General features: G+C 44.3%; 1 protein-coding gene across 2 annotated transcripts in view; it reads left to right on the top strand.

Annotated features, from left to right (window-relative positions):
* The window catches only part of LOC107376263 (ankyrin repeat and fibronectin type-III domain-containing protein 1), a 57,098-nt gene extending 32,189 nt beyond the window's left edge, over nucleotides 1-24,909 (top strand). For both annotated transcript variants that reach the window (XM_070542090.1, XM_015945274.3), the window contains 11 exons: nucleotides 2,529-2,628; nucleotides 2,990-3,119; nucleotides 7,802-7,921; nucleotides 8,118-8,224; nucleotides 8,317-8,431; nucleotides 8,563-8,729; nucleotides 8,804-8,948; nucleotides 9,187-9,349; nucleotides 13,532-13,698; nucleotides 23,484-23,688; nucleotides 23,764-24,909. In XM_070542090.1, coding sequence (XP_070398191.1) covers nucleotides 2,529-2,628; nucleotides 2,990-3,119; nucleotides 7,802-7,921; nucleotides 8,118-8,224; nucleotides 8,317-8,431; nucleotides 8,563-8,729; nucleotides 8,804-8,948; nucleotides 9,187-9,349; nucleotides 13,532-13,698; nucleotides 23,484-23,688; nucleotides 23,764-24,443 — 2,099 coding nt within the window. In that variant the 3' untranslated portion in view covers nucleotides 24,444-24,909. The remainder of the gene's footprint in view (nucleotides 1-2,528; nucleotides 2,629-2,989; nucleotides 3,120-7,801; nucleotides 7,922-8,117; nucleotides 8,225-8,316; nucleotides 8,432-8,562; nucleotides 8,730-8,803; nucleotides 8,949-9,186; nucleotides 9,350-13,531; nucleotides 13,699-23,483; nucleotides 23,689-23,763) is intronic.
* The last annotated feature ends 556 nt before the right edge of the window (nucleotides 24,910-25,465 follow it).

Here is a 25,465-nt window from a genome sequence, read left to right on the forward strand (position 1 = left end):
CTGCCCTGGGGTGCACTGACAGAGGCGAGGCTGCTGATCACAGGCGCCACCGGTCCCGCCGACCACCACCAGCAGGCAAGGTGGATAGAAGTGTCTTGCCCAAAGACACAACAGCACAGTTCTCTTGTTGGAGCCGGGATTAAACCTGCAACATTCCGATTATCAGACAACCCACTCTACCTCCTACTGTAAATTTGCATTCCTGGACTCACCCATCTTGTATCACGACCAGGAAGCCTGTTGTTGATTCGGGGTCCAGGAAGCAGCAGAGAACGTCTCGGCTAGTAGAAGCAAACAGTTAGCATTAGCAAATCCACCACACTGCAGAACTCCTCCAGACTTGTGTTGTTTTTGGAGATAAAACATCCACTCTGCAGAGCAAACAGAGGAAGTGATGGAGTCGTGTTGCTGTTAGCCAGTCACAAGAGAGATGTTTGATTGTCATGAATAATAATGAGTAATAATCCAAGGCCCAGTCCCATCACCTACACTGCAGATCGGTCCTTCTGAGTTTCACATTAAGGCTGAACATGAAAATAGTCTTATTCCCCCATTTTCTGCATTAGCCTCAGGTAGAAAACAGACGGTGAAACTCTAGGATTAGAAAAGCCCGACAGATCTACGTCACACTGTCACTTAACATTCATGGACTCATCCATCTTGGCTCACGACGGGGAAGGATGTTGATGAATTTGTGTCCAGGAAACAGCAGAGTAGAAGCTAACCGTTAGCATTAGCAACTCCACAACACAGCAAAACTCCTCCAGGCTTGTGTTATTTGTGGAGATGAAACATCAGTGTTGCAGAGCAAACAGAGTCAGTGGTAGAGTCGTGTTGCTATTAGCCAATCAGAGGAGAGATGTCCAAATGTCAGGAAATAAGACTCCATAACCTGACATCTTCTGCTTACTTGTCGTCTGGCTCACTTCTAGTTCCTGAAACAGGAGTGCCAGAGCTTTTTTCCCTCAGAGACCGACTCACAAGACGCTCATTTATACTAGAGACCACTGCAGATGTGTTGATTAAACGAGTGACCTTGGTCTTTAAGTTGCCTCTTTCTACTCATTGCGTTGAGAACACTACTACACCTGTTGGTCATATGGTAAAACATTGAATTGAATTGAAGGCAGTTTTATTTAGAAATACTGCAAACCAATCAGATCTGTCCCCATGAGACACGTGATCACTGAGCAGCATGCTGTCACTTGACTTTAGCAAAACCTCAATACTCACTCTGCTTCAGAGTTTCATGTAAAGAGTTATTTGAATATTCTAATGTATCGTTTCATTCCTTAAAGAGCAAGTCACCCCCTACCAGATTCTTCAACTCCCACTTCCTGTTTGAAAAATGCAACAAATACTGTTGCCTAGCAGACCGAGAGGGCGGAGCCGCTAACAAACACACACACACACACACACACACACACACACACACACACACACACACACACACACACACACACACACACACACACACACACACACACACAGGCTCACAACGACATTGTGACATCATATGGTACCAGCTAACGTTCTAGGGTACCTTTTAGCCAATAGCGATGGCAGATTTAAATTCAAATGCAGAGCAGAGTTTTTACTTGACAACGGCTCAACACTGACAGTTTTAGGCAGAAAATTAAAATTTTAACTAAAATGCACTAAAGTGCAAAACTATTGACTACACGTGTCTGCAGCACGATTAGACACACATTTATATAGTTTATCAGGAAAATAAGTTGATTTGGGGGTGACTTGCTCTTTAACTAAATCAGTTATTGTTAGTGTAAAATAAAACAATATATGTTCTTCAGGTGGTGTGTTTAAACAGAACATATCTCACTTGCTTTTTAACAGGGTATCCGCGGGTCCTTAAAAAGTCTTAAATTAGCTTTTCCAAATTTAAGGCCTTAAAAATCCTTAAAAATGACTAATAATCCTTAAATACAGTTTCCAAAGGTCTTAAATTACCAAAGACCCAATAAACAAGATTCTTTTATTTCTGTTAAAATTTTGTGAATTTCTAGTTAGTGTTCAGCGTTTTTTGTGTACGATGTTGGCGTAAACGGAACCGTTCACATTCAGTGAAAGGGGGATATTTTTAGATGAGCACATTAGCTGGTTAAGCTAGTGGGAGCTTGCGCCATGGGAAAGTGCAAGTTTATTGGTAACTGGATGGCTAATCCCACGTTCCCGGCGTTCCAAGCAATAGCTGGAAATCATAGCTTAAATTTCATTTTTTTTAAACTGCTTAAATTTGGTCAAAGTGGCCTTAAAAAGGTCTTAAAAAGTCTTAAATTTGGCTCCCTTAAACCTGCAGATACCCTGTTTAAAGAATTCATCAAAAAAAACTCAATGATCTCAAATCTGCTGACATTCACTGTAATAAAGTGAAATGTTTTCAGCATTTCAGTGCCCACACAGCACCACCTTTGAATGCTCGAATGCCCATTTCAGTCCCAGTAAATGTATTCTGGTAGATGAAAAGATTTTCCTCTAGTCTGATCCTCCTCTTCTCTTCAATTCCACAGAGAGTTTCAAGCCGCAGAGTCCTGGTAAGCGTCTGTCGGTGTCTCGAGGCATCAAACAGCTCTTCCGGTCCACCACCAAGTTTGTTCGTCGTCTACAAAGGTAGCGCTCGTTCGCCTCACGGTTCTCACCACGCCTTGAGGGGATGGAGGAGAATCACTTAGATGTGGTGCATCACAGCAGCGCTAGTCCAAACGCTTGTTATTTAGCTGCTGTTGAATAAGAGCATCAGTTAGTGCTGCTGTAGTTATAAGATGAGCATTTTAAAAGAAGACGTTTGAGATCAGAGCACCGCTGCGAGGCATACAAACCACTCAACAGTTAGTTTTAAACTTCCAGAAAACCACAGCTGCTGACGATTGCTCACTTCAGGTGATGTTCAGGTCACTGATGCTGTTTTCCTCTAGCAGGTTTAAAGCTTGATCTGATTAAACATTTAGTCTTTCTGTGTGGTTTTCGTTAGGGGGGTATACCTGGCAACCGTGTTCTACCACAAGGACAACATCCTGGTTACAGCTGAAGATCAGATCCCACTGGTGGAGATCCAGTGCTGCTCCACCTCCTTCACACAGGACTTCCTGTGGTTTGCTAAGGTGAGCTGATCAAAGACGGGATGTGTAAAAGCGTCAGAAAGAGTGACTTTAAAGACCAGGAGAAACCGGTTTTCACTTGTTATTTTAGAGGTACGATTGGTCACCGTGTAACATGCTGGCTTTTCCTGCGTTAGCCACTGGTAGACGGGAAAACGCTCAGATTAGGAAAGACCACACGGATCTACGTCACACTTCATGGCTCGCGACAGGGAAGGCTGCTGCTGATTTAGCATCCAGGAGAGACTAAAGCCTAGTTTATACTTCTCTGTCTGCATCGGGATGGAAGCATGCAACGCCTTTATCCGTCCTTTCGTTGGCTCTCCGACGGGCTCGCAAGGACGGACGGAGTCGAGATCTCTTTTCTAAATATCTGTCCGTCGAGATGGAGAACGCAAGCTTGTGATTGGTCAGGACGCCGCTGTCGTCTACAGCGCCACCCTCAAAACATAAAGAGAGCCGAGGATATCTAGCGGCGGACACGGAGCAGCTTAAAGAATGTGTCGCGGAAAAACTCGAAAAATATGATCGTTTTATTCCCCCGTGACTGGAGGAGAGGAAAGATGCACAGCAAGCGTTTTATTCGTGGAAGGAAATGACGGCAAACGTGGGTTTAGGGGTGGCGAGCGCAAATTTGTCCGTGTTAAAAAGTGTCTTAAAGAGACAGTGTGTATTTTCTCTGGCGAAAGGGGGCAGTAGACGCCTAAATCATTGCAAGCAAGCATTATATTTGTGTTGGATTAAGACCTTACCAACGGATGCCCATTAGGGTCAAAAAGCCTCAGACCTCCTTTCAGCACTGGCACGGAGTGAAGAGGTAAATGTGTACAACAAGCTTTATGAATAGTTGTTACGCCCCCTCTGAAGGTCTAGGAGGATGAGGGGACTAACACAAGAAAATAGGTGTAGGTGTGTGTGAGTGGATTAAGGACGAGGAGGTTAGAGTAAAAACAAAATGATTTATTAACACAAGGTGTCCGTGTCTGAACGGTAAAAATAAGGTTTAACAATGACGGTGCAAAATAAGGTGGAAACTGAAAACATAAGCAGACTAACTGCTTATGAAAAGGCTTTCTGCCAAACTAAGATGACAACCACCTAAACGATAAATATCCCCGGCTCAAAAGTCCTATGGGGATAAAAGAAAACCACCGAGATCAGAAACTGATGTTCAGTCAGCTAAATCCTTCTAAAGAGGATAATTAAGTCAAAACCATATAGCAAACACCCCACAAAAGGCTTTACCATTAGCCAGGCGTGTGAAACACGCTCAGAAGGAACCCAGGCTAATCCTGGATCCTTAGTAGAAAACCTTAAACAAATAATGAGCGAGGGAGAATCTCAGGCTACTCCTGGATCTCTAGCAACAACCTTAAACCCAAACGGTAACGGAGTGAATAGCCTTAAACCCGAGTGGTAACGGTCCGTGAGCTAGGGAGGAACACAGGCTAATCCTGGCTCTCCTCGACTGTCTGTTTCTCCCCTCTTTTAAGTCCTGGGAGCTGCTTGATGGCTGATGCAGGTCAGCTGCGGTCTTTGCCGGTGTGCCTCTCTCCGAGGTCCTGAACTGGCACTGTGGCGCTGGAGAGTGTGAGCAGGCCACTCCTGGCACTGTCCCTGGTGCTGGATCCTTTGCAGCGGTGACAAAAGGCTCAGGTTGGGATGAGAGGACGAACCGAGGGGGCGAGGGTCGTGACAATAGTGAAAGTTTTCTATCGTCTGTTACAAATCAGTAAATGCATTTTGTCCTCCTGGGCTCCCGTAGAAGGAAACATAGCATCTAATATAGAGTTGTCCTGAGACTTAGACCCGTTCCCATGTATTTTAGACCTGATTTTATGGTTATATGTTATGAAGCTGCCAATATTTTTCAACAACTGGGCATCATTTCATTCATTTTCAACAACATTTTGATGGATATTTCCAGAGACTGATGGTTAAAAACTACACGTTGTCTCTTAAATACAGAAAAACACAATATAAACACACTATCTTGGACCGGATACATGACAGGATACTACAGAACAGCGCTACGCCCTCTGTTGTCCTGGCGGGGAATTGCTTTGCAGCACTCCCCAGGAGATGGAGAAGTATGAGGGTAAATTGTCTCCATCCATGCGTGTCTCTCCCTGGAGGAGGAGGCTTTAAGCTTGTCTTGGCTAGTAGAAGCTAACATTAGCAACCCAAAGCCACACTGGAGGCATCAGCGGCACAGAACGATGCGTTAATCCATACCGGGGGAGCGTCTTCGCCATCCTCCTTGCTAGATTTGTGAGATCACAAAATCCTTCGAAATGTCAAAGGTCATGTTTGGTTTATGTCAGGGGTCCTCAATTATAATGGTCCGAGGGCCACTCACAAAAAAGACCCAGAAGCAAGAGGGCTGGGGGGGGGGGGGGGGGGGGGGGTCGCTGGCTGTAATGCACATAACACACAAGCATGCAATATAAAGAAGAGCAGTACCTGTCCCCCTCCAGCTCGGCTGTGTGACTGCACTAACCTGTCCTGTGTGACCCTCACCATGTAACCCTCATGTCCATGCTGTCTCTGGAGGAGCAGATAGGAAACAAGACCTCCTGTAACTCAAAATGAACCAAAGCTTCCTCCCAGTTTCTCTTTAAGCTGGATTTAACATCAGTTTATCTTCATGAAACAAAAGAATAAAGTGGAACAAGAACTTCTATCTTCTATTTCTCCTGTTAACTTCTCTGTGGCCCTAAACAAAAGAGACAGGTTACGCTGCAGCCGCCGTCATTGACCCCACCTCCCCCCCGCCTCCCCCAAGACCGGATCTCCCAACACCACAGCACTCGGTCTGACTGAGCGCTTCCAGGAGAAATAATGAAATTATGAAAATAATAACACGTTTGGAGGAGCGTCCTCCGATCCTCTCTCACTCTTTGATTATTTGATTATTTTCCTCAGCTCTATCTTACACCTCCCGGTCGGCCGTCGGGGGTGGGGGATGCGCGCGGGGTTTGTGGGCCACAAAGAGAGGGCTCATGGGCCGGATGTGGCCTGCGGGCCACCATTTGCGGACCACTGGTGTATGTCATCCGCCATTAAAGTAAAAGAGAAGGAGATCATGTTTTATATCATTAATAATGTTGTTCGTCTCCACCGCCAGGACTAAAGCCATTAAAAACACACGACCGGTTTGGATCAATCCAAAAGACTATAATGGATTCTATTTGAAGCAGCGACGTTTCGTGCCAAAAGGAGTGAAATTATCATGAATAATAATAAATAATACTCCAACTTGGACTTCAGTCCTAACACATGACATATTTTACATCATACATTTTACATATTTTCCATATTAGCTCTTGTTATTTTACATGTCACGTATTTTACTCCTTCCAGTGTTTGCTCTGTGGAGCCCTCTGCCTCGGGACCGGTGGTCGGTGGCGGCGGCGGCTGGGGCGCTCCTTGGGTAGTGCCCAGGTAGTGGTGGGGGTTGCCACCCTCCCTCCCAGGGCTCCATGGATTGGTGTCTTGGCTGCTGCTGTCGATCTGCTGCTGTCGAGGCAGATGGCTCCCATGATGGCGTGTCTTTCATTACCTGTCCAATCTGAGCTCAGCCTAGTGTTTACTGTGGTCTTTTAATGTGTTGTGTGTGTGTGTGTGTGTGTGTGTGTGTGTGTGTGTGTGTGTGTGTGTGTGTGTGTGTGTGTGTGTGTGTGTGTGTGTGTGTGTGTGTGTGTGTTTGTTTGTGTGTGCCTGCCTGGAAATGGTTGGTGGATTATGGGTGAAACGGTCATAATAGTTTTAAGTGTGGGAAAGGGAGGGAATGTGGGTTATGTGGGTCATTTTAATCTGTTAAGCACTTTGTGTTGCTTCCTGTGCATGAAAAGTGCTGTATAATAAAGTTTGATTCGATTTGAACACCCACACTGCACCTTACGGTCCTCTGTGAAGTGCACTTGGTGGAAGTGCACATAAGACTTGCGTAGTAAACAAATGATAGCCGCAGAACTAGCGACTAGCTAAATGAAGACACTGTTTGTTCTGCTTTGCTGCTCAATACGACGTTAAAAAAAATGATGAAATTGCACACCAGCACCGTTGTCAATTAACTTTTTTCAACACACGTGTAATGCGTCTTTCCATCAGATTTGATTGTAATCATATATGTGCACAATAACACAACATTCAATAGACTGATAATTATAATACATACTTTTGGGCAAGGGCACTTGAGCCATTTCTCCACCTTTTTCTCAAAATTTAATGGCAGCAATGATTGTTGGTATTACCCTTCGTCAAAGTCCACATCGCTGCGAGCTTCGGCGAAGTCTGAATCAAGGGTGCTGAGGGCCGTGGCCGTGGTCCATTCGCACCATTGGAAAAATGAGGGCCACAAGTGTGTAAATGCAAGTTTTTGGACTTGCTCCAAGTCATCTGGCTAACTCCTCCTCCTCTTCAGTACGTAGAAAGCCAGAGCTGATTTAAACTGGAGACCACAGCAGATTTATTGTAAAACCACTCCCTGAGAGCTTTAAAACCGTGATTTTAGGCTCCAGAAGCGTGCATTATTTAGATGACAACACACGAGGACACTTGCAACGCGGTGAACTGGAGCCAAAATTGGAATAAAACTTTGAATAACGGCACTTTTTTGTTACTTCAGAATAAAACATTTTCCCTCCTTGCATCCTAAACTTGTCCGTCTTCTTTCCCCACAGCTGTCCTGTGCATGGCAGCAGGTTCCCTGGCTCCAGCAGGCCCTATCCTCGGCCCACTCCTCTCCCTCCTCCCTCCTTCAGAACAGGCACAACATCCTACGAGCTATTTCCCAGCTACAGGTAGAACAATTAGCTGCTTATTGCCCAAATAAAAGACTGAATAGGGTATAATTACACTTTGAATTTCCTCTTTACATCTTTTCCACTCCCCCCCTTTCTCAGTCAGGCTCAGTCAGTCGGTACCTGCACACACAGACTGTGTTTCACCCTCATTCTCATGTTTTTGTGTTGCGATCCTCATTTGTTTGCCGTCCAGTCTTCTCTGGGAACAATGGACCTGGGGCAGGTTTACTTTGAGCCCCTAAAGGATCGGCAGGGCAACGTTTTACTGGTGACTCTGAAGGAATTCCCAAATGCTCCCAGGTGAGCCTGCTAACATTGTAGTCTGCCAAACTGGTTTCATAGTTGTTTTGATCTGTTTGCAATTCCTTCTGTGCTCAACTTGACTGTTCCAGCCCTCCTGATCCCCCATTCCACTGGATTCCTCTGGTTCGGCTGGAAAAGAACCGCAGCAGAACCCCGCTGCTGCCCGAGCCCACCGCCATGGACACTCTCTACGACCAGCTGGAGGTCGGTTTGTGTTTGGCCAAGCAGCAGTAGTGCACCGTACGCTGCTTTACACAGAAATTAGGACTTATTTTAGTGAGCCCAAATTAAATTTGTAGCCAATAATCCATTAAAGGAATTTCCTGTGCTCTCAGGACAAGCTGTCCTTTCACAGACACAGCAATCAGTGGGTGCAGCCGGGTCTGTACGTGGGCATCCTGAAACTGTGCAGCTCAGTCGAACAGATCAGGGTCCTGGTCCCTCAGAGACTTCCCAACCTGCTCTGCCACGCACGGGTCCGACCCAGCGCCCACGTGACCAGGTGTGACCAACACACACGCCCCAGCGCGCCGTGGCGGTCGTACGGCCGTGAAAACATTTCTGTTGTGTTGGCAGAGAGGAGTGGGCCTGGCTCCAGAGTCACGTTTACAGCAGCGAGGGCGGCAGCCCGATGGAGAGCAGTGGTCTGGCAGAATTCATCAGATCGCTGCGAGTGGCCATCACACACCTCCTGACAAAGCTCAACATCCCCCTCTACAGGGTAAAAGACTGATCTGATCCTGTGTGAGAAGAACATTTAGGTTTCTTTTAAAATTCCAGTTAGTTATCTGGTCCAGAGGTCTGTTTGATCCAAAGAGCTGTTACAGGAAAACGTATAAGTTAGAGAAAACTCTACTGAAGAGGATTACAGAGCCGCAGGTCTCAGACCCTTGGTCTAGACAACTCTCTGTTAGATGTGCACCATTCCCATTCCTTCTGTATCTCTGTGATTTTTGCAGGCGTACCAGTATGGTGTGTACACACGAGAGCTGCTGCAGTTTGGTGAGAAGATGTCCATGCTGCTGCTTCTACCTCCCAGTGAGGACTTCAGCTCCAGTTACTGGCCTCTAGTGGGGGCCGAGGAGCAAGGCCTCACCATGCCCCTGCAGATCTTTGAACTTGGTAAGAGAAGAAACCTAGAAGCCATCAGATCCACCTGCACCGTTCAGTTTGTTAACAGAGACTTGGAAAAAAGACGTTTTACCTCTTTATTCGGCTGAAGGTTAAGCTAACCTGCTTGAAGACGCATTGTGGTATTTCACATTAAATTAAAGCTCGGTGGAAAAAGGCCTTACTAAAGACCAAGTTCACCGAGAAACAATTTTCACTTGTTTTTTAACTCATTCACTGCCATTGGCGACAAAAGTCGTCATTTTAAATCCAACCGTTCACTGCCACACTCGCGTCCCAGACCGGGAACGTGCAGTTGAAGGACACAAGGGTGGACGTGCGAGTTTTGGGACTGGGCTTTGTTACAAGATGAGTGATGTGACTGCAGGGTTTCCCCCAGCGCTTTATAAGCCTGGCGGCACGCCAGGTTTTGCTTGGTCACCCGCCAGGCTAAGCGTCATGCCCCGCCCTCCCCGACCCTACCATGTCCGCTGACACGAACGGCACACGGCAGTGAAACAAAAGTAGGGCCCTCCATCAGCTGAGACTGGTGAGAAACAGCAGCGGATCGTGTACATGTGCACGCACCATCCCACCCCCCGCTGTCACATAAGAGCAACAGAAAGGACTGTCAGCTTCATACACACACACACACACACACACACACATACAAGCACACACTGAGAGCTAGGTCAAAGGTCACACTAAGATTCCTGATGGAAGGTTTGGTGTGAGAAGCAAGCTGACCAAGAGAGTCTCTGACTTTGGGAACCAGCTTGTCTGGAGCACAGATGAAGATCTCAGTCTTATCTTCATTCAGCTGAAGAAAGCTCCCAGCCATCCAGGTTTTGATCGAGTCTAAGCAGGTGTGTAACAGCTGCAGCTTAGACATCTCATGGGGCTTAAAGGAGATGTACAGCTGGATGTCATCTGCATAAAGATGGTAGGAGATTCCTTTGAAGGAGCTCAGGATGTGCTGAAGAGGAAGCAGATAGAGGAGGAAGAGCAGAGGCCCCAGCACAGAACCTTGTGGGACACCATGGGTAAGAGAGGTGGTGGAGGATCTAAACTTGGAGACAGCCACAGAAAAGGAGCGCTCAGAAAGATAAGAGGAGAACCACTCCAGAGCAGATCCTGATAGGCCTACCCAGTCTCTCAGCCTCTCCAGTAGCAGGTGATGGTCAACAGTGTCAAAGGCTGCAGTCAGGTCCAGCAGGACCAGAACAGAACAGTCCCCTGCATCACTGTGGGTCAGAAGGTCATTAGAGACCCTAAGAAGAGCTGTTTCAGTAGAATGAACTCTACAAAAACCTGACTGGAAGATATCATAGATGTTATGTTCATCAAGAGCAGCTGTGAGTTGTTTATCCACAACCTTTTCCAAGATAGGATAAATACAATAAAGTTTATCTTTCACCAAATACAATTTTACTAAGACATCACAATATAACTATAGACACATTACGTGTGTGTGTGTGTGTGTGTGTGTGTGTGTGTGTGTGTGTGTGTGTGTGTCTCTGCCTGCTCTGTCTTCTCGATCCCCAGTGAGTCGTGGAGGATGGCTGCTTATACTGAGCCAGGATTCTCTGGAGGTTTCTTCCTGTTAAAAGGGAGTGTTCCTCTCCACTGTCACTGCATGCTTGCTTAGTATGAGGATTGCTGTATAGTCACTGACTTGATGCAATTTGCTGGGTTCCTTATATAGGAAACATCATTTCTGATTGGCTTAATGAACTGTGAATTGGAATGTTTATCATGTGAAGTGCCTTGAGACGACTCTTGTCGTGATTTGGCGCTATATAAATAAACTTGAATTGAACTTGAATTGAAGATCTTGGAGATGAACGGAAGTTTAGAGATGGGTCTGAAGCTGCTATGGAGAGAGGGGTCGAGACTCGGTTTTTTAAGAAGCGGGTGGATTACAGCGTTCTTAAAGTAAGCAGGGACCTGACCAGAAACCAGAGAAGCATTAATTATAGAGAGCACGCTGGGACCGATGGACTGAAAAGCACTTTTAAACAAAGATGAGGGTAAGATGTGGAGGGGGCATGCAGAGGTCTTCATAGAGTTAACTAGTTTGGTTAACTCAGGCAAAGAAACAGGAGCAAAGCTATCTAGGATGATGGGCCTGGTTGGAGTCGGGAGAGGCAGCGATAAGGCTGAAGGAGAGATGCTAGATCTAACCTTATTGACTTTGTCCACAAAGAAAGACAGAAAGTTCTCACAGTCTGTAACTGAGTGGATGGAGGCTGTAGGAGAGGCAGGAGAGACGATGCTGCTGATGGTGTTAAACAGCACCTTGGGGTTCCCTTTGCTCTGGGACACCAGGTTGGAGAAATAGGAAACCCTAGCGTCTCTGACTGCAGAGTTAACGGATGTCAGAAGATCCTTTAGGTACAGCAGATGGACGTGGAGATGGGTTTTCTTCCACAAACGCTCAATTTTTCTGCATTGGCGCTTCAGGCTGCGAAGGCTGTCATTAAACCAGGGAGTAGGGTTCACTGCAGGAACTGATCTGGTTCTGACAGGACAGATGTTGTCCAGAATGGAGAGGCAGTGCTTGTTAAACTGAGAAGTTAAGGAATCTGGGTCATTATCAGAAGAACAGGGTGGATCAAAAGCAGCAGAAACATGGCTAGCTGTGCTCTCATTAAGAAAACGAGAACTAACTATACGGCGAGCAGGAGGTGGGGACGCAGAACCTGAGAAGTTAAAGAAAATGCAATGGTGATCTGAAATATAAATGTCCTCAGGACAAACACTGTCAGCATTTAGACTCAGGATAAAAACAAGGTCTAGAGTGTGCCCCCTGGTGTGTGTGGGGCCAGAAACATGCTGGGTAAAGCTGAAGGAGTCCATGAGGCTGGAGAAATTCATGGCAAAGTGATCAGAGGGATCATCAACGTGGATGTTAAAGTCACCAACAATCACCAGTCTGGACAGCTTCACAGTGGAGGATAGAAAGTCACTAAACTCCTGAAGGAAAGAACTGTTTGGACGAGGCGGACGGTAGACCACAGCACAGTAGAACGGGTCCTTACGCCTGACTTTAACCAGCTGCAGTTCAAAGGAAGCAAAGTGACCAGAGGTTGTAGAGCTACATGGATGATGGTCTCTGAAAACAACAGCTAGGCCTCCATCACAACCAGAACCCCGGGGTTGGCTAAGAAAAGAATAACCACTCGGGCAGAGTTCAATCAGAGCAGAATAATCAGATGTTTGCTGCCAAACTTCAGTCAGAAACAGAAAATCCAGGTTTTTAGACAGAATTAGATCATTGAGCAGGAAGGACTTCTTGTTAACAGAGCGGGTGTTTAATAGAGCCATGCTGAGTGAGGTGGAGGAATCAGAAACTACAGAAACAGCTGGAGTTAGTGGACGTAAATTAGCGGAGTTAGATCCACTAGTAAAAACTTTCACACCTGTTAATTCTTCTGTTTTGGTCTGGAAACTGTTTTTAAACTAAACTATTTTACTCCTTGTTCCCGCCGTCTCCCTGAATTATTATTTACCGAAAATGTTCCGGCATTAAATCATTCACGGAGAACCCCCCCCCCCCCCCCCCCCTTCACGGAGACCGGTGAGACGCTTCGCTCTAGCAGCACCTCCAGCTCCCGTTCTCATTATTTCTTGTATTTTTGATTCCAAAACCTAAAACAGGAAGTCCAGACAGACTCCTGAACCCTCCTGTCAGCGCCTCTCCTCAGGAACATCCACACACGACGCTCACCTCCGCTGACTCAGTGACGTAGGAGACAGATTTAACGCGACATGACCGTTCAGACTGCAGTCGCTTTCAAAAACATCAGATATGTGTCGGAATCGGTACATATTCAAGTGTCACGGATCGCATTTAAATAAATTGGATCTGTGCGTTCAGACTGTCTTAAAAAATCTGATGTGTGGGGAACAAGCGGATTTGATGCACTTTTGCCTGCAGTGTGAACGTAGCCCTAGAGACTACTGCAGATGTGTTGAAGAAAATGAGTGAGACATGTTCAAAGAATCTGAGGAAAGAAACTGCACTAAGATGCGTTATGTGTAGTAGTTAATAGTTCAGGTGAGAATTCAAACACCTAATAGGCCAACTTTGGTACAGCCTCAAACCAAAGACAGAAACCCCAGCCTCCTTGGACAAGGACACAAACGGGCATTGTTGGATTTAGTCGTTTGTCTCTCTGCTTGATTCATCAGGTCATTTTTGGACGTATGATCGAGACTTCCTCTGCCAGTACTGCCAGGCCTGGGTTAGACTGGAGATGGACTCTCATCTGGCTCAGCAGGCTCTGCGCGAGGCGCTCGACACCAAAGAGGTGCAGGAAGCCCGAGAACGGCTCAGCAACATCACCGACCTTTTTCGGGTACGTTATTAAAAAACAAATAAAAAAAGAGTGTTGAATGCTGATGAGTGATCCACATCTGACCTGTTGTAGATAGGGATGGGTATCTTTGACATTTGAATCGAAACGGTACCAATTCCTGGTACCTACAAATCGATAACGGTACTTAACGGTTTCAATTTTTGATACTTTTGAGTGTTTGATGAATATTTAAAGGCACAGTGTGTGATATTTTTCACCAGTTAACTATCAAATCTTGCGTTTCCATTTCACAAACTTGTCCTTATTCTCTAATGTTTCTCACCAACTTCAATTCTAAATATTCCTCTCAACTTGAAATAATACTTTTTTAAATACATAAACTGTGGTCGACGCTCCATGGTCATCCAACATCTTAAAGTACAGTAGCTGTTTAGGGATGTACGAGCTCCCTTTGGACTATGACTATAACCTGAAAGAACCAGCAGAGGGCAGCAGTGCGCCCTGGAAGCATGGAGCCTGCTAATTCAACTAAGAAGTAGAAAAGAATAGCTACTACACAGTTGCTGTACTTGTTAGTTTGAATAATAAACAATTAAATCAACAGCACATAAAATTTGTCAGTTCCTCATCATGTCCAACACAAGGAAGCCACATATGTTCAGACCCCCGCCCGCTGTTAGCTGGACGCCAGCCTCCGATTAGTGTTTCTGACTCCCAAACTTACCTCAAGTTGTTCATCCATCTTTTCCTAGTACCAGAACTCCCGATCCGATCCCAGCGTGTCCGTTCCAAAGTAATTCTACTCAAGTCTCCTTTCTTCCCGCAGCCTGCCATCTGGCCCAACACGCTCGTCCACTAGCTAGTGGCTAAATCAGCGTTGTTTACTTTATCTCCACAACACTTTACTAAAGGCGACATAGTTCTCCACGCGTTACTGAGATTCAGAGGGCTTCTTCTCAAATGTTACTTTTGGACTTTGGTCACCTTTTGTTGGTAATCCGTGGGAGTTTACGAGCAGCATGCACAGCTGTTCCCCGGCTTTAGGCATGGCTAACTAGTAGCTTGGTGGCTTGTGACGCCGATCTCCACCACGCCAGCCGTGAGCCACGATTAGCTGCTGGATAATTCAGCATTGTTTACGTGATCTCCAGCGTGTCCCTGGCTCACCAACACTCCTTGACCAGCCGTGGTTAACGATCAGCCAGTGATCGCTCCATATCATATAAGCTGGTAGCAGCAGCCAGTTTGTTTACATCGATGCACCGTGATCCATGTGAAATGGGTGTAATTCCCCTGAAGCACGTTCAAATAGTCTGGAATTTCTTCGTCTCAGTCTACTTTGTCTTTACACATCTGTTTGAGAACTTGTTTGCCTAGAAGGACAAATGGTGCTATGAACCCTAAAGGATCATAGATTGAGGCGACAGTGGAAAGTACACCTCTTCTGGTCAACGGATTAGCTTTGACTTGTACCCTGAACTTAAATGTATCCGATGAAACACACCATTCGACTCCAAGCGCTCTTTCAATGTGAGGTAAACTAAGAGACATGTCTTGGGTCTTAGTTGTTGCGCGTTCCTCTTCAGGAATAGATGCAAGTACTTGTTCACTGTTTGACACAAACTTATGGAGTCTCAGTTTGCCCGTAGCACATAAGTCTCTTGAGTCTTTCACAACCTGAATAGCCTCCTTCTCTGTTGAGACGCTCGCCAGGCCGTCATCGACATAGAAATTTCTTTGGATGAATCGAATGACATTCTCCTTGAACCGACCTTGTCCTTGCGCCGCAAGATGTTTCAGGCCAAAATTGGCGCATCCAGGAGATGAAGCTGCTCCGAACAAGTGGACCTTCTATCTATAGACCGATGGTGTCGTGCTAGGGTCTCCTTGCTCCCACCATAAGAAACGTAGGTAATCTTGATCTCCCTTTTCTACAAAAAACTGGTGGAACATTCTCTCTATATCGCACATTAATGCGATAGGACCGTTGCGAAAGCGACACAGCGCTCCTACCAATGTGTTTGTTAAATTGGGACCAGTCAACAGATGGTCATTCAGGGACGTCTCTTGGTACTTGGCCGAACAGTCGAATACTATTCGGATTTTCCCTGGTTTGTGTGGATGATAGACCCCGTGGTGGGGAATATACCACGCGGGATTGTTTAACTCTTGTTCCGGAACCCTTTCTGCGTCACCTCTGGAGATCATATCGTCCATGAACTTGACATAATCCTTGCAGTACTCTTTGTTTCGCCTTAGTCTTTTCTCCAAACATTTCAGACGGTACACTGCACATATTCTGTTGTCTGGTAGTTTAGGTCGTTCATCACGAAATGGCAGTGGCATCTCATAATGTCCGTCGTCGTTCTGCTTGATGGTTTCTTTAAGTTTAGAAAGAAACTTAAGATCATCTTGAGACACCTTCTTGTCATCAACTCCTCTTTCTGGGAAGTCTATCTCTAGTGCCTTAATGATCTCAGAAGGAGTGATGTTTTTCACTTTAGTTCTGTTTACGTAATGTATCTTTGTCTGTAGATCAACAGAATGATTAAGGTCTGGGACGACCCTTTTCACTATGATGCGATGACTGATGCCAATAGCATCTCCAAAGTTCAGGCATTGGCTACCTTGTCCCACTATACTCCACCCGAGGTCTGTATGCTGTGCGTAGGGTTAATTTTCTTTGCCTGACACAACCTGTCTTTGAAGTAATGCTTGCGAGCAGTTGTATCCGATTAACAGTCCTGCTTCACATTCCTGCAGAGGAGCTATCTCTGCTTGAAGATGTTTCAGATGCGCCCAAGCCCTCGCAGTCTCATTTGACGGAATATGATCTTTGTTAGCTGGAATAAACTCTCGCGTGAAAGCAGGTGGCAAAGGAATAGTTTTGTTTGAGTAAAACCCACAAACTTGTAGATTCTTTACCTTTTGAGACTGAACGATTGTAGTCTTTGACGTGATAGTCGATAACTCTAACTTGACTGATTCTTTAGGAGTATCCAGAGATTCTGCGATCTCACTGAGGACGAAGGTAGTATCACTTTGAGAGTCTAGCAGAGCGTACGTCAGTATTTCTCGTGTTGGTTCTGTAGAAGACGAGAGCCAAACAGGAACTATTGCTGAAGTTTGTGTGTGACCTTCTTGACAGATGACTCTGTTCGTTGTAGCCGTAGATGTCGCTCCTTGAGTTTGAGGTTGCTTCCTTTGAGTTGGATTTTTATAACTTACATCCGTCTCGTTTTGTTGTGGAATTTGCTCTTGTTTGTTACGTTCTTCGTGCAAGCACGTAGGATGTCCTTTGTTGCACTTTTCACAAATACTTCGGTTGTTACAGCCCTTTGACTGGTGGCCAGGCTGGAGACAACCAAAGCACAATCCCTCTGTTCTAATAAACTTGACTCTGTCAGTCACAGCCTTTTCCAGAAAGCCTCTACATCTCGTGAGCACATGATTGGGCCCTTTGCAGAACATGCAGGTCACAACTGTCTGTTCTTGAGTAGTTGTAGTTAACGTTTTAACCTCAATGTTTCTTTGTCTTGCAGGTTTCAACCTTTCTGGACTGTTGGACTCACTCTGCTTTAGTGACTGTAACGATGTAATAGGGTTACAGGCGATTTTTGCTTCTCTTGTGATGAATGAAACAAACTGGCTGAAATTGGGAAACCTATGGGTTGCTTCCTCAATTTCCGTAGCCGTACGATTCCAGCTAGCTGTGAGCCAATCTGGTAACGTGGTGAGGATCTTTCGGTTCTCACTGCAGTCATTCAAAATCTCTAATGACTTAATATGAAACATGGCTGTTTTGCAGCTATGTAAAAAGTCTGCAAAATCTCTTAGCTGAATGCTGTCTTTTGCTGAGATTTTGGGCCAAGCTTGAAGCTTATCTCTGTAGGCCTTTGCAATTATGAATGGATTACCGTATCTTTCATCAAGTAACTTCCATGCAGCAACATAAGCTGTTTCAGTTCCAAGCAGGAAGTATCCATCCAGTGCACTCTTTACTTGTCCACCCACATAGCGGCGAAGATAGAATACTTTCTCCTGTTCTGGAATGTTCTTCTGATCAATGAGCGTGTGGAATGAGAGTTTCCAGTCACTGTATCTTAGTGGATCCCCATTAAAGATTGGTGGTTCTGGAACCGGTATCCTGCTAGCATTTAATGCTCCTGCTAGCGCCTTAACAAGCTCTGCTGTAACATTGTCTACATTGTTTGTTGTAGCTTGGGTAACAATGTGCCCTTGACGTAGCTCACGACTCGGCTGTCGGAGGGCTTCATCCTTAGTGTTTGACATGTCCACTATGATGTCCTCCGTTACACTGCTCTGATCATACACTTGCATCCTCGCTTGAGCTGCACATAGATCTTTCACCTTCTCTAAGTGCTGTAACTTACGTTTTCTTTCATCAAGAGACCGTTGCAGAGTTGCGTATTCTTCTTCTTGTTTAGCCTTTAACTTTGCTTCATTTTCTTCTATTTGCATTCTCAGTTTGAGTTCCTCTGCTTCTCCTTCCAGACGAAGCTTTTTACTTAAAGCTTCTTGCTCGGCTGCTTTTCTTTTTACTTCAGCTTCAAGCCTCTCAATTTCTTTCTGTTCAATTTCTTGCTCTTCTAGCACTCTTAGAACAGCTTGGCTTGCAGCTACTTCTGCAGCAGCTTCTTGGTGTCTTACAGACGATTTACTGGAGCGTTCAGAAGCACGGGACTTTGAGATAGTTGACTCAAACAGAGATCCCATATCTGGCCATTCTTGTTCTTCTTCCTCTGGCCTTCCTTCAACATTACTGTTAGCTTTGGATACAATAAACTTAGATATCTGTACACAGAGATCCACCTTGCGCCGTGTTTCCTGATCAGGAGGTGTGTTAAGACGTAACTCACTGAATGCCCGCTGAACATCTGCAGAAAGTCCTGTTACATCACCAATAATGTCGTTAAGTAAATCTTCAGTTAAGGATTCTAATTGTGATAAGGATCGTTTGGATGCTTTGGCACATACTCTCCACTTCTCAAAAAGGTAGTTGAATTTCTGACGAAGGCTTTTAATTTTTTCATCCTGCATTCCTTTTCCCTTTTCTGTGAGAGTCCTGACTCTTTGGCTCTTTCTTCGAGCCACAGGTCCTTGTGAAACTTCTGAGCTTTCAACTTCTTGATCTTCTTCACAATAAAATAGGGGCTGATTTGGTTCAGTCATCTTACGTCTAAATAACTAACTAAACCTGTCTGTCGAACTATACACTAATTGTGTCCTTTGCAGTCACATCTGGCAGTAACTCATAACAAATAGTACACTAAACTACTTCTCATGCAGTACTAAATGTCGTCAAATATAATACTTAACACCTTTTAAACAAATAAAGGTTACAAATAAAATGTACCAATATAGAAAATTATTGGCCCTTTAACTGAAATCCTTAGTTTATAAGTTCCAATAAACGTTAAATACACTTTCGGTAATATACACGAATGAACCCAGGTTTGCCACGAAGACCTTTCTTTCAATCACAGTTTGCTTAATTGACTGTCAGACTTGACCCTTTTACTTAGACCGCTCTTGACCGTTGCGTGTCCAAACCTTTGGTCTTATCTTGAATGTCCCTTAACAGCTGTGCTCTTCTTACATCCTTGCGCATCCGCGGTTCAAATGTCTCTTTACAGCTCCGTCTTCTCGGAAGTAGTCCGCCCACCTGCGCTGATGAGCAGTGCGAGTTTTCACTGCATGCATGCTTGTGGGAAATTATGTTCCCCTGAAATATTCTGTTTGCCTTAGGCAGTCAAGAGCAAATATTTCCAAATCCACAGAACTTATTGTCCATTATGAGGACTAAACTACCTCAAATAAAAGATGTTAAACTGAGTGAGATTACATCTTTTACATAACTTTCGAAAATGATAAATAAGCTTGCTGCAAAAGAGTGAACAAGAAAGTTTTTACTGTATCTTTTTATTGTTTTTAGGAGGAAATACAGATAAAAAAAATCACAAGCATAATATTATTACATTACATTACATCATTTTCCCGCAAAGGTTTATCACAAATGTTGTGAAAATAGCCAGAAGTGCGATCTCCCGACACGGGGGGACAGAATATTTCGGGGGAACACAATTTCTCACAACACCTGACCTCCCGGTTGACGTCATTCCTCCTCTGTGTGCGAATCGTGACAGCTTCAAGATCAAACAGAACTAGCTGCATCCTTCAGAACTGGTAGGCTGATAAAACTGTCATAATTATAAATGCTAAGCTTCGTGTGGGTTAGGCTACACAGGTTACAATTTGATTATACAGTCAAACTCATGAGTGGGCCACCATAGCTGCAATACTTTCTCTGAACTGCACGGCGCTAAAGAGTCACATTTTTTCATCATGATTTCAATGGTTTTCACACAGGGGGCTTTTAAATCGCTTTTTTATTAAATATATATTATTTTCCCAATATATAACCATATTTGATAAATGTCATGATAAATAACAGACAACTGTTTGTATTTATCATCGTAGTGTTGTACAAAAGTCTCTAACATGATCCGATCACATGATCGGAAATCTGCCCCGATCACGTGGTTTCAGACTGATCCGGAGTTGGATACCGGGTTCAAATTACAGGAGAGCAACTTGGTTCTCCTTAAAGGTTGTCAGGCTCCCCTGATGCCCTTAACTTACACACCCAGAAGGAGCACAAAAACGATCCAGTTTCTACCTTTATTATATTATTTTATATGGACTCAGCGTAGCAGGGATTCATTTGGGGCAGAGAATGCAGAGCGGCAGGCAGACCGCTGATTATTCATGAACTCCAGCTGCATTCTGCACACGGCCACAGTAACATTTTCTAAGTTTCTAAGTGGCGTCACCAAAAATATACAATTAATACACAGTTGTTTGTGTCCGTTCATTTTCTCTCTGGTAAGTTCTGTCTGTATTTGAGCATGACGTGTGGACGCGCTCGCGCCGCAGCGCTCGTCGCTGGCGCAGCCGGGCAGCGCCGCGCACACTCCGCTTTTTTGCGGTCAATAGATCTATTTGATCTGCTGGTTAAAAAGTTACTTGTGAGGTGAAAAAGAAGGAAGCAGGCAGGAGTTTTTCTGGAGGACTGGGAGATGCAGGAAGATCAGAGACAGACAGGACAGGAAGATGGGAAAATAAAAACAAAGAAAACAAAACAAAGTTCTTAAAAAAATAAAATGTAGGTAGATTGATCCCACTACACGTTTCTACCTGCATAAAGCAATAATTTATCAATTCAGATCATCTTCAGAACTCCGTCCCATGCCCAGGGACGTAACTAAGCATTTTGGGGGCCGAGGCAAAATAGACCCCTGCCAGGTATTTTAAGTAGAAGTGCTATCTGTTTTTATATAAGACTTTTTATATTTGCAATAAAGTCCAAAAGTGAAGAATTTGTGTTATTTATTACTTGATTGTTTAAGCTACCTCACAGAAGTGATCTTTTGTTAAAAATTAAAATAAAAGGGTAATTAAATTAAAATAAGGAACATTCTGGAACTGTTTCTTCCTTTTCTTTTTCTTTTTTTTTTACGTATCGAAAGTATCGGATCGGGACTCGGTATTGGCAGAGTCTCAAAATCAATTGATTCGGACTCGAGGGCAAAAAAACCTGATCAGGACATCCCTACCTTTAACCACAACCGTTTCTAAATGATGCAAAAACAAACCCAAGCTGTGAACTTAATTTACTGTGTATCTTCATTCCTTTTGCCGTTATGTTTCCTACTCGGAAGTTGGAATTTCAGAGGAGAAAGCAAACGCACCATTAGCTATGTAAACAAAAACTAAACTATCAAGCTAACGCTATCTTAAACAGTTTAATTTGCTGCTAGAGCTGATTAAGACGCCTCACACTCAGATTGTTGTCGCTGGTTTCATCATCACCCAACAGCTCATCGCATTTAGTGAAGTGAAGCCAAACTTTAGAGTGCATTTGCTTTCCTCTAGTCGGAATTTCGGAGTTCCGAGGAGAAAGCGAACGCACCATTAGCTGAATGGAAGCTAACATATAAAGCTAACATTATCTTAAACATTTTATTTACCTACCGGAGCAGATTAAGATGATGAGGCCTCACTTAGATCGTTGTTGCTGGTTTCGTCGTCACCCAGTTACCCATCCCATTTAGTGAAGTGGACCCAAACTTCAGAACGCTTCCTCTCAGCCTTGCTGCTTTGTTTACAGCTCGCTCACAGTGACTGACGACATTACGCTCTTGCGCCGGTGAGCGGCAAGGGTACCGAAAAAAGGCACCATTTCATATGACGTGAATCGGTACTCAGTCGGTACTATGGAATTCAGTCTGCGCCTTAAAAAATAACGATTTCGGTACCCATCCCTAGTTGTAGAAGACTCCAGAGCCTCCCTCCGTCTCCTGCACATCTTTGGGGGGCAGATCTGTGGCCCCTCACACTCTCTATTGTACACTCCTATAGAGAAACCTTACATAAACAAGCGCGTGCTCACATGGTGCTCTCATAAGTGTGGACTTGGGCACGTTCAACACATGTCTTAAGGCTATGGTGGGCACTTAATGCACTGTGATTTATCATTGTGATTGTTTAGTTAAACAATGTTGATTGCCCCTGGTGTCATCAAGTTGACGCAGTGTTAGCTTGATCTTGTTGTATTGTTGTTGTGTCCCATTTTTTTGTTTGTTTTTTGTCTTTGTTTTTGTTTTTCTCTTTCTGCAGGTCTAGAAGCAGACTCTTGTTCATTATTGTTTATTTTTGTGGACCCCCCCCCCCCCCCCTTCCATACACACACACACACACACCTTTTGTCTCTTCCTTTCTCTTTCACCTCTGTCTCCGTGTCTGGTCGGAATTAAAAAGCATTCAGAAACAATAACAATAAAGTTTTAAGTATCAGGCGTGACATTAAAAGCAGACGCTTTGATGCTCCACCTGAGAGTAAATCTGTAAGGCTTGTTACCAGCATTCAGACATCAATTCTGTTTGCTTCACAGCCAGACAGGACACGGGAAAATAAATAAATAAATAAAAAGAAGACTCCAGAGCCAAATATCCCAGGGTATCCGCAGGTCCTTAAAAAGTCTTAAATTAGCTTTTCCAAATTTAAGGCCTTAAAATTCCTTAAAAATGACAAATAATCCTTAAATACAGTTTCCAAAGGTCTTAAATTACCAAAGACGCAATAAACAAGATTCTTTTATTGCTATGAAATTTTTGTGAATTTCTAGTTAGTGTTCAGCATTTTTTGTGTACGATGTTGCCGTAAGTGGAACCGTTCACATTCAGTTGGTTGTGAAAGGGGAATATTTTTAGATGAGCACATTAGCTGGTTAAGCTAGCGGGAGCTTGCGCCATGGGGAAGTGCAAGTTTAATGGTAAATGGATGGCTAATCCCACGTTCGCGACGTGGTTAGCACCGGTTCCAGTCAGTAGCTGGAAATTATAGCTTAAACTTAATTTTTTAAAATAGCTCAAATTTGATCAAAGTTGCCTTAAAAAAGGTCTTAAAATGTCTTAAATTTGGCTCCTTTAAACCTGCAGATACCCTTTATCCATTGCTAAATTAAGCAACAAATAGCAGTGTAAAGGTTTGTAGTGGTTCCATAAACTGCTGTGGAGTTTTTCAGATTGTAGCCAAGCTAGCTGTTAGCTTGACCAGAACTAATTTTCATTTCTCCAAACTGAGGCCATTCACACGGTTATCCGCTGTAGAGAATCTGCTAATCCTACATAGATCTGCTCGAAAAGGCCATTTTAGTCAGATTAATCCACTCACTGGAAGTCGTCTAACTATAAAACTGACTGAAAATCTGTCGACTCTTTCTCTGCTCCCATTCCTGCAGCGCCTGGATGTGGTGTGGCGGAACAGCCGCTGGATTATGGACTGTCTACAATGCGTTCGGTCCAAGCAGTGGGCGCGGGCTGCACCTCTAGGCCTGGTGATGGGAGGAGAGCCACCGCCGTGTCCTGATGGTGATGAAGAGGAGAAGAGGCTCACTGCCAGACGGAACTGGCCCCGTCAGATTCAAACACAGAGCTCTGTGGCAGGTACTGCAGACAGCTGGCTGCACATCTGCGGGCAGTTACTGTATTCTTTTATGTTTTTGTTCGTTTTTCTTTCAGCGAGTTCAGTCAGCAGGACTTTACCTCCTATTGCTGTGGGCTCAGCTACACAAGGAGTCACGGTCGTCTCCCAGGAGGGTCCGACAGTCCTAACGGAAGGTGTGGTGAAGGGAGGATACCCCGTTGATATCAGCTCCCAGTGCACAGCAGACCTGACCGGCCTTGTTCAGTCAGACTCTACGAGTGCTTTACTCGACTCTGGACTGGGACCTGCTGTGGTCTCACAGCTAGAAGCTGGGTTTTCTGTCTTGGACACACACGAGTCCTGCAGAGGACAGGACTTCACCCCCAGCACCACAGAGGTCCTCCGGCTGATGGAAATCACCGAGCTGGAGGGCATCTTGCCTATGCTGAGTCTCACTGAGGAGGATATTGCCACCTGCCCATCCTCACCATCTGTGATGGACATGCCGGAGAACTTTGGACGGGGAGATGGTGAGAAAAGCAGCTCCTTTGACTTTGGGAGCTCAGATTTGATGAAAGGAGGGGAGATGCTGTCGCAAACGGTGGGATCTGAGGCACCAGAGGTTTCGACTTCTAATAATTCTGCAGCTGTTGAGACACCTGCCGTCTGCTGGGACTTCACTCAAGACGAGGAGGAGACACAGGCGTCTCCAAGCAGAGGAGCGGGTCTCCCAGTGAGAAGCCTGGTGGAGTGGGACAGACCGTCTCACTCCTGACATCAGACAAAACAATCCGTCAACATCATGGACAGCATTTGACTTACATCTAATAAACTATTGCACATAATTCCACGATGACTGTAGAAAATGAAAGTAAATCAACTGTTTTTGAGGCCTTCAGTTTATATTAATGCTTAGTTCACTAAACGTATAAAATCTAGTTGATAATAAGCTACAGTAGTTGTGACGACGTGATCGTTGATTGCATGAAGCCACACTGCTGCTCATCTGAGCTGTAAATAAAACCTTAAGTTCACTTAAAAAGGAGAAAAGTAATCTGTTATAAATGTTAATAACAGGGTTCAGACTGTTTTGGTGCTTTTAATAATCCAACTCCACATTACTCAGGCTTCTATTAAGATGAAGCCAAAATATTAAAAGTGTTTTTTTCTAATGCAGAAACAAACTTTGCTGAGCTGCAGAAAATAAAATGTCTGTGGAAATATTTTAGCAGCGAGTAAAAGATTCTGGTCATTTGTTTATTTTTTCTTTTCTTTCCTGATTTAAGGAAACAAGCTTAAGATTGTTGGTTTGTATTTTTTTAACTGTTTTGCTACCAGAGTATAATAAACATGAAAGAAAGCTAGTGGAGAAACCATGGAAGAGGATTAGGGTCACTGAAGAGAAAAAAGAAATGAAGGAATTCTGACTTTAATCTCAGAAATCTGACTTTAATCTCAGAATTCTGACTTTAACTCAGAATTATGACTTTTTTCTTAGAAATCTGACTTTAATCTCAGAATTCTAACTTTAATCTCAGAATTCTGACATTTTTCTCAGGATTCTGACTTTAATCTCAGAAATCTGACTTTAATCTCAGAAATCTGACTTTAATCTCATAATTATGACTTTAATCTCAGAATTATGACTTTTTTCTCAGAAATATAACTTTTTTCTCAGAAATCTGACTTTAATCTCAGAATTCTGACTTTAATCTCAGAAATCTAACTTTAATCTTAGAATTCTGACATTTTTCTCAGGATTCTGACTTTAATCTCAGAAATCTGACTTTAATCTCA

This window comes from Nothobranchius furzeri, chromosome 12 (genome assembly GCF_043380555.1).
Source record: "Nothobranchius furzeri strain GRZ-AD chromosome 12, NfurGRZ-RIMD1, whole genome shotgun sequence".
Classification (NCBI taxonomy): Eukaryota; Metazoa; Chordata; class Actinopteri; order Cyprinodontiformes; family Nothobranchiidae; genus Nothobranchius; species Nothobranchius furzeri.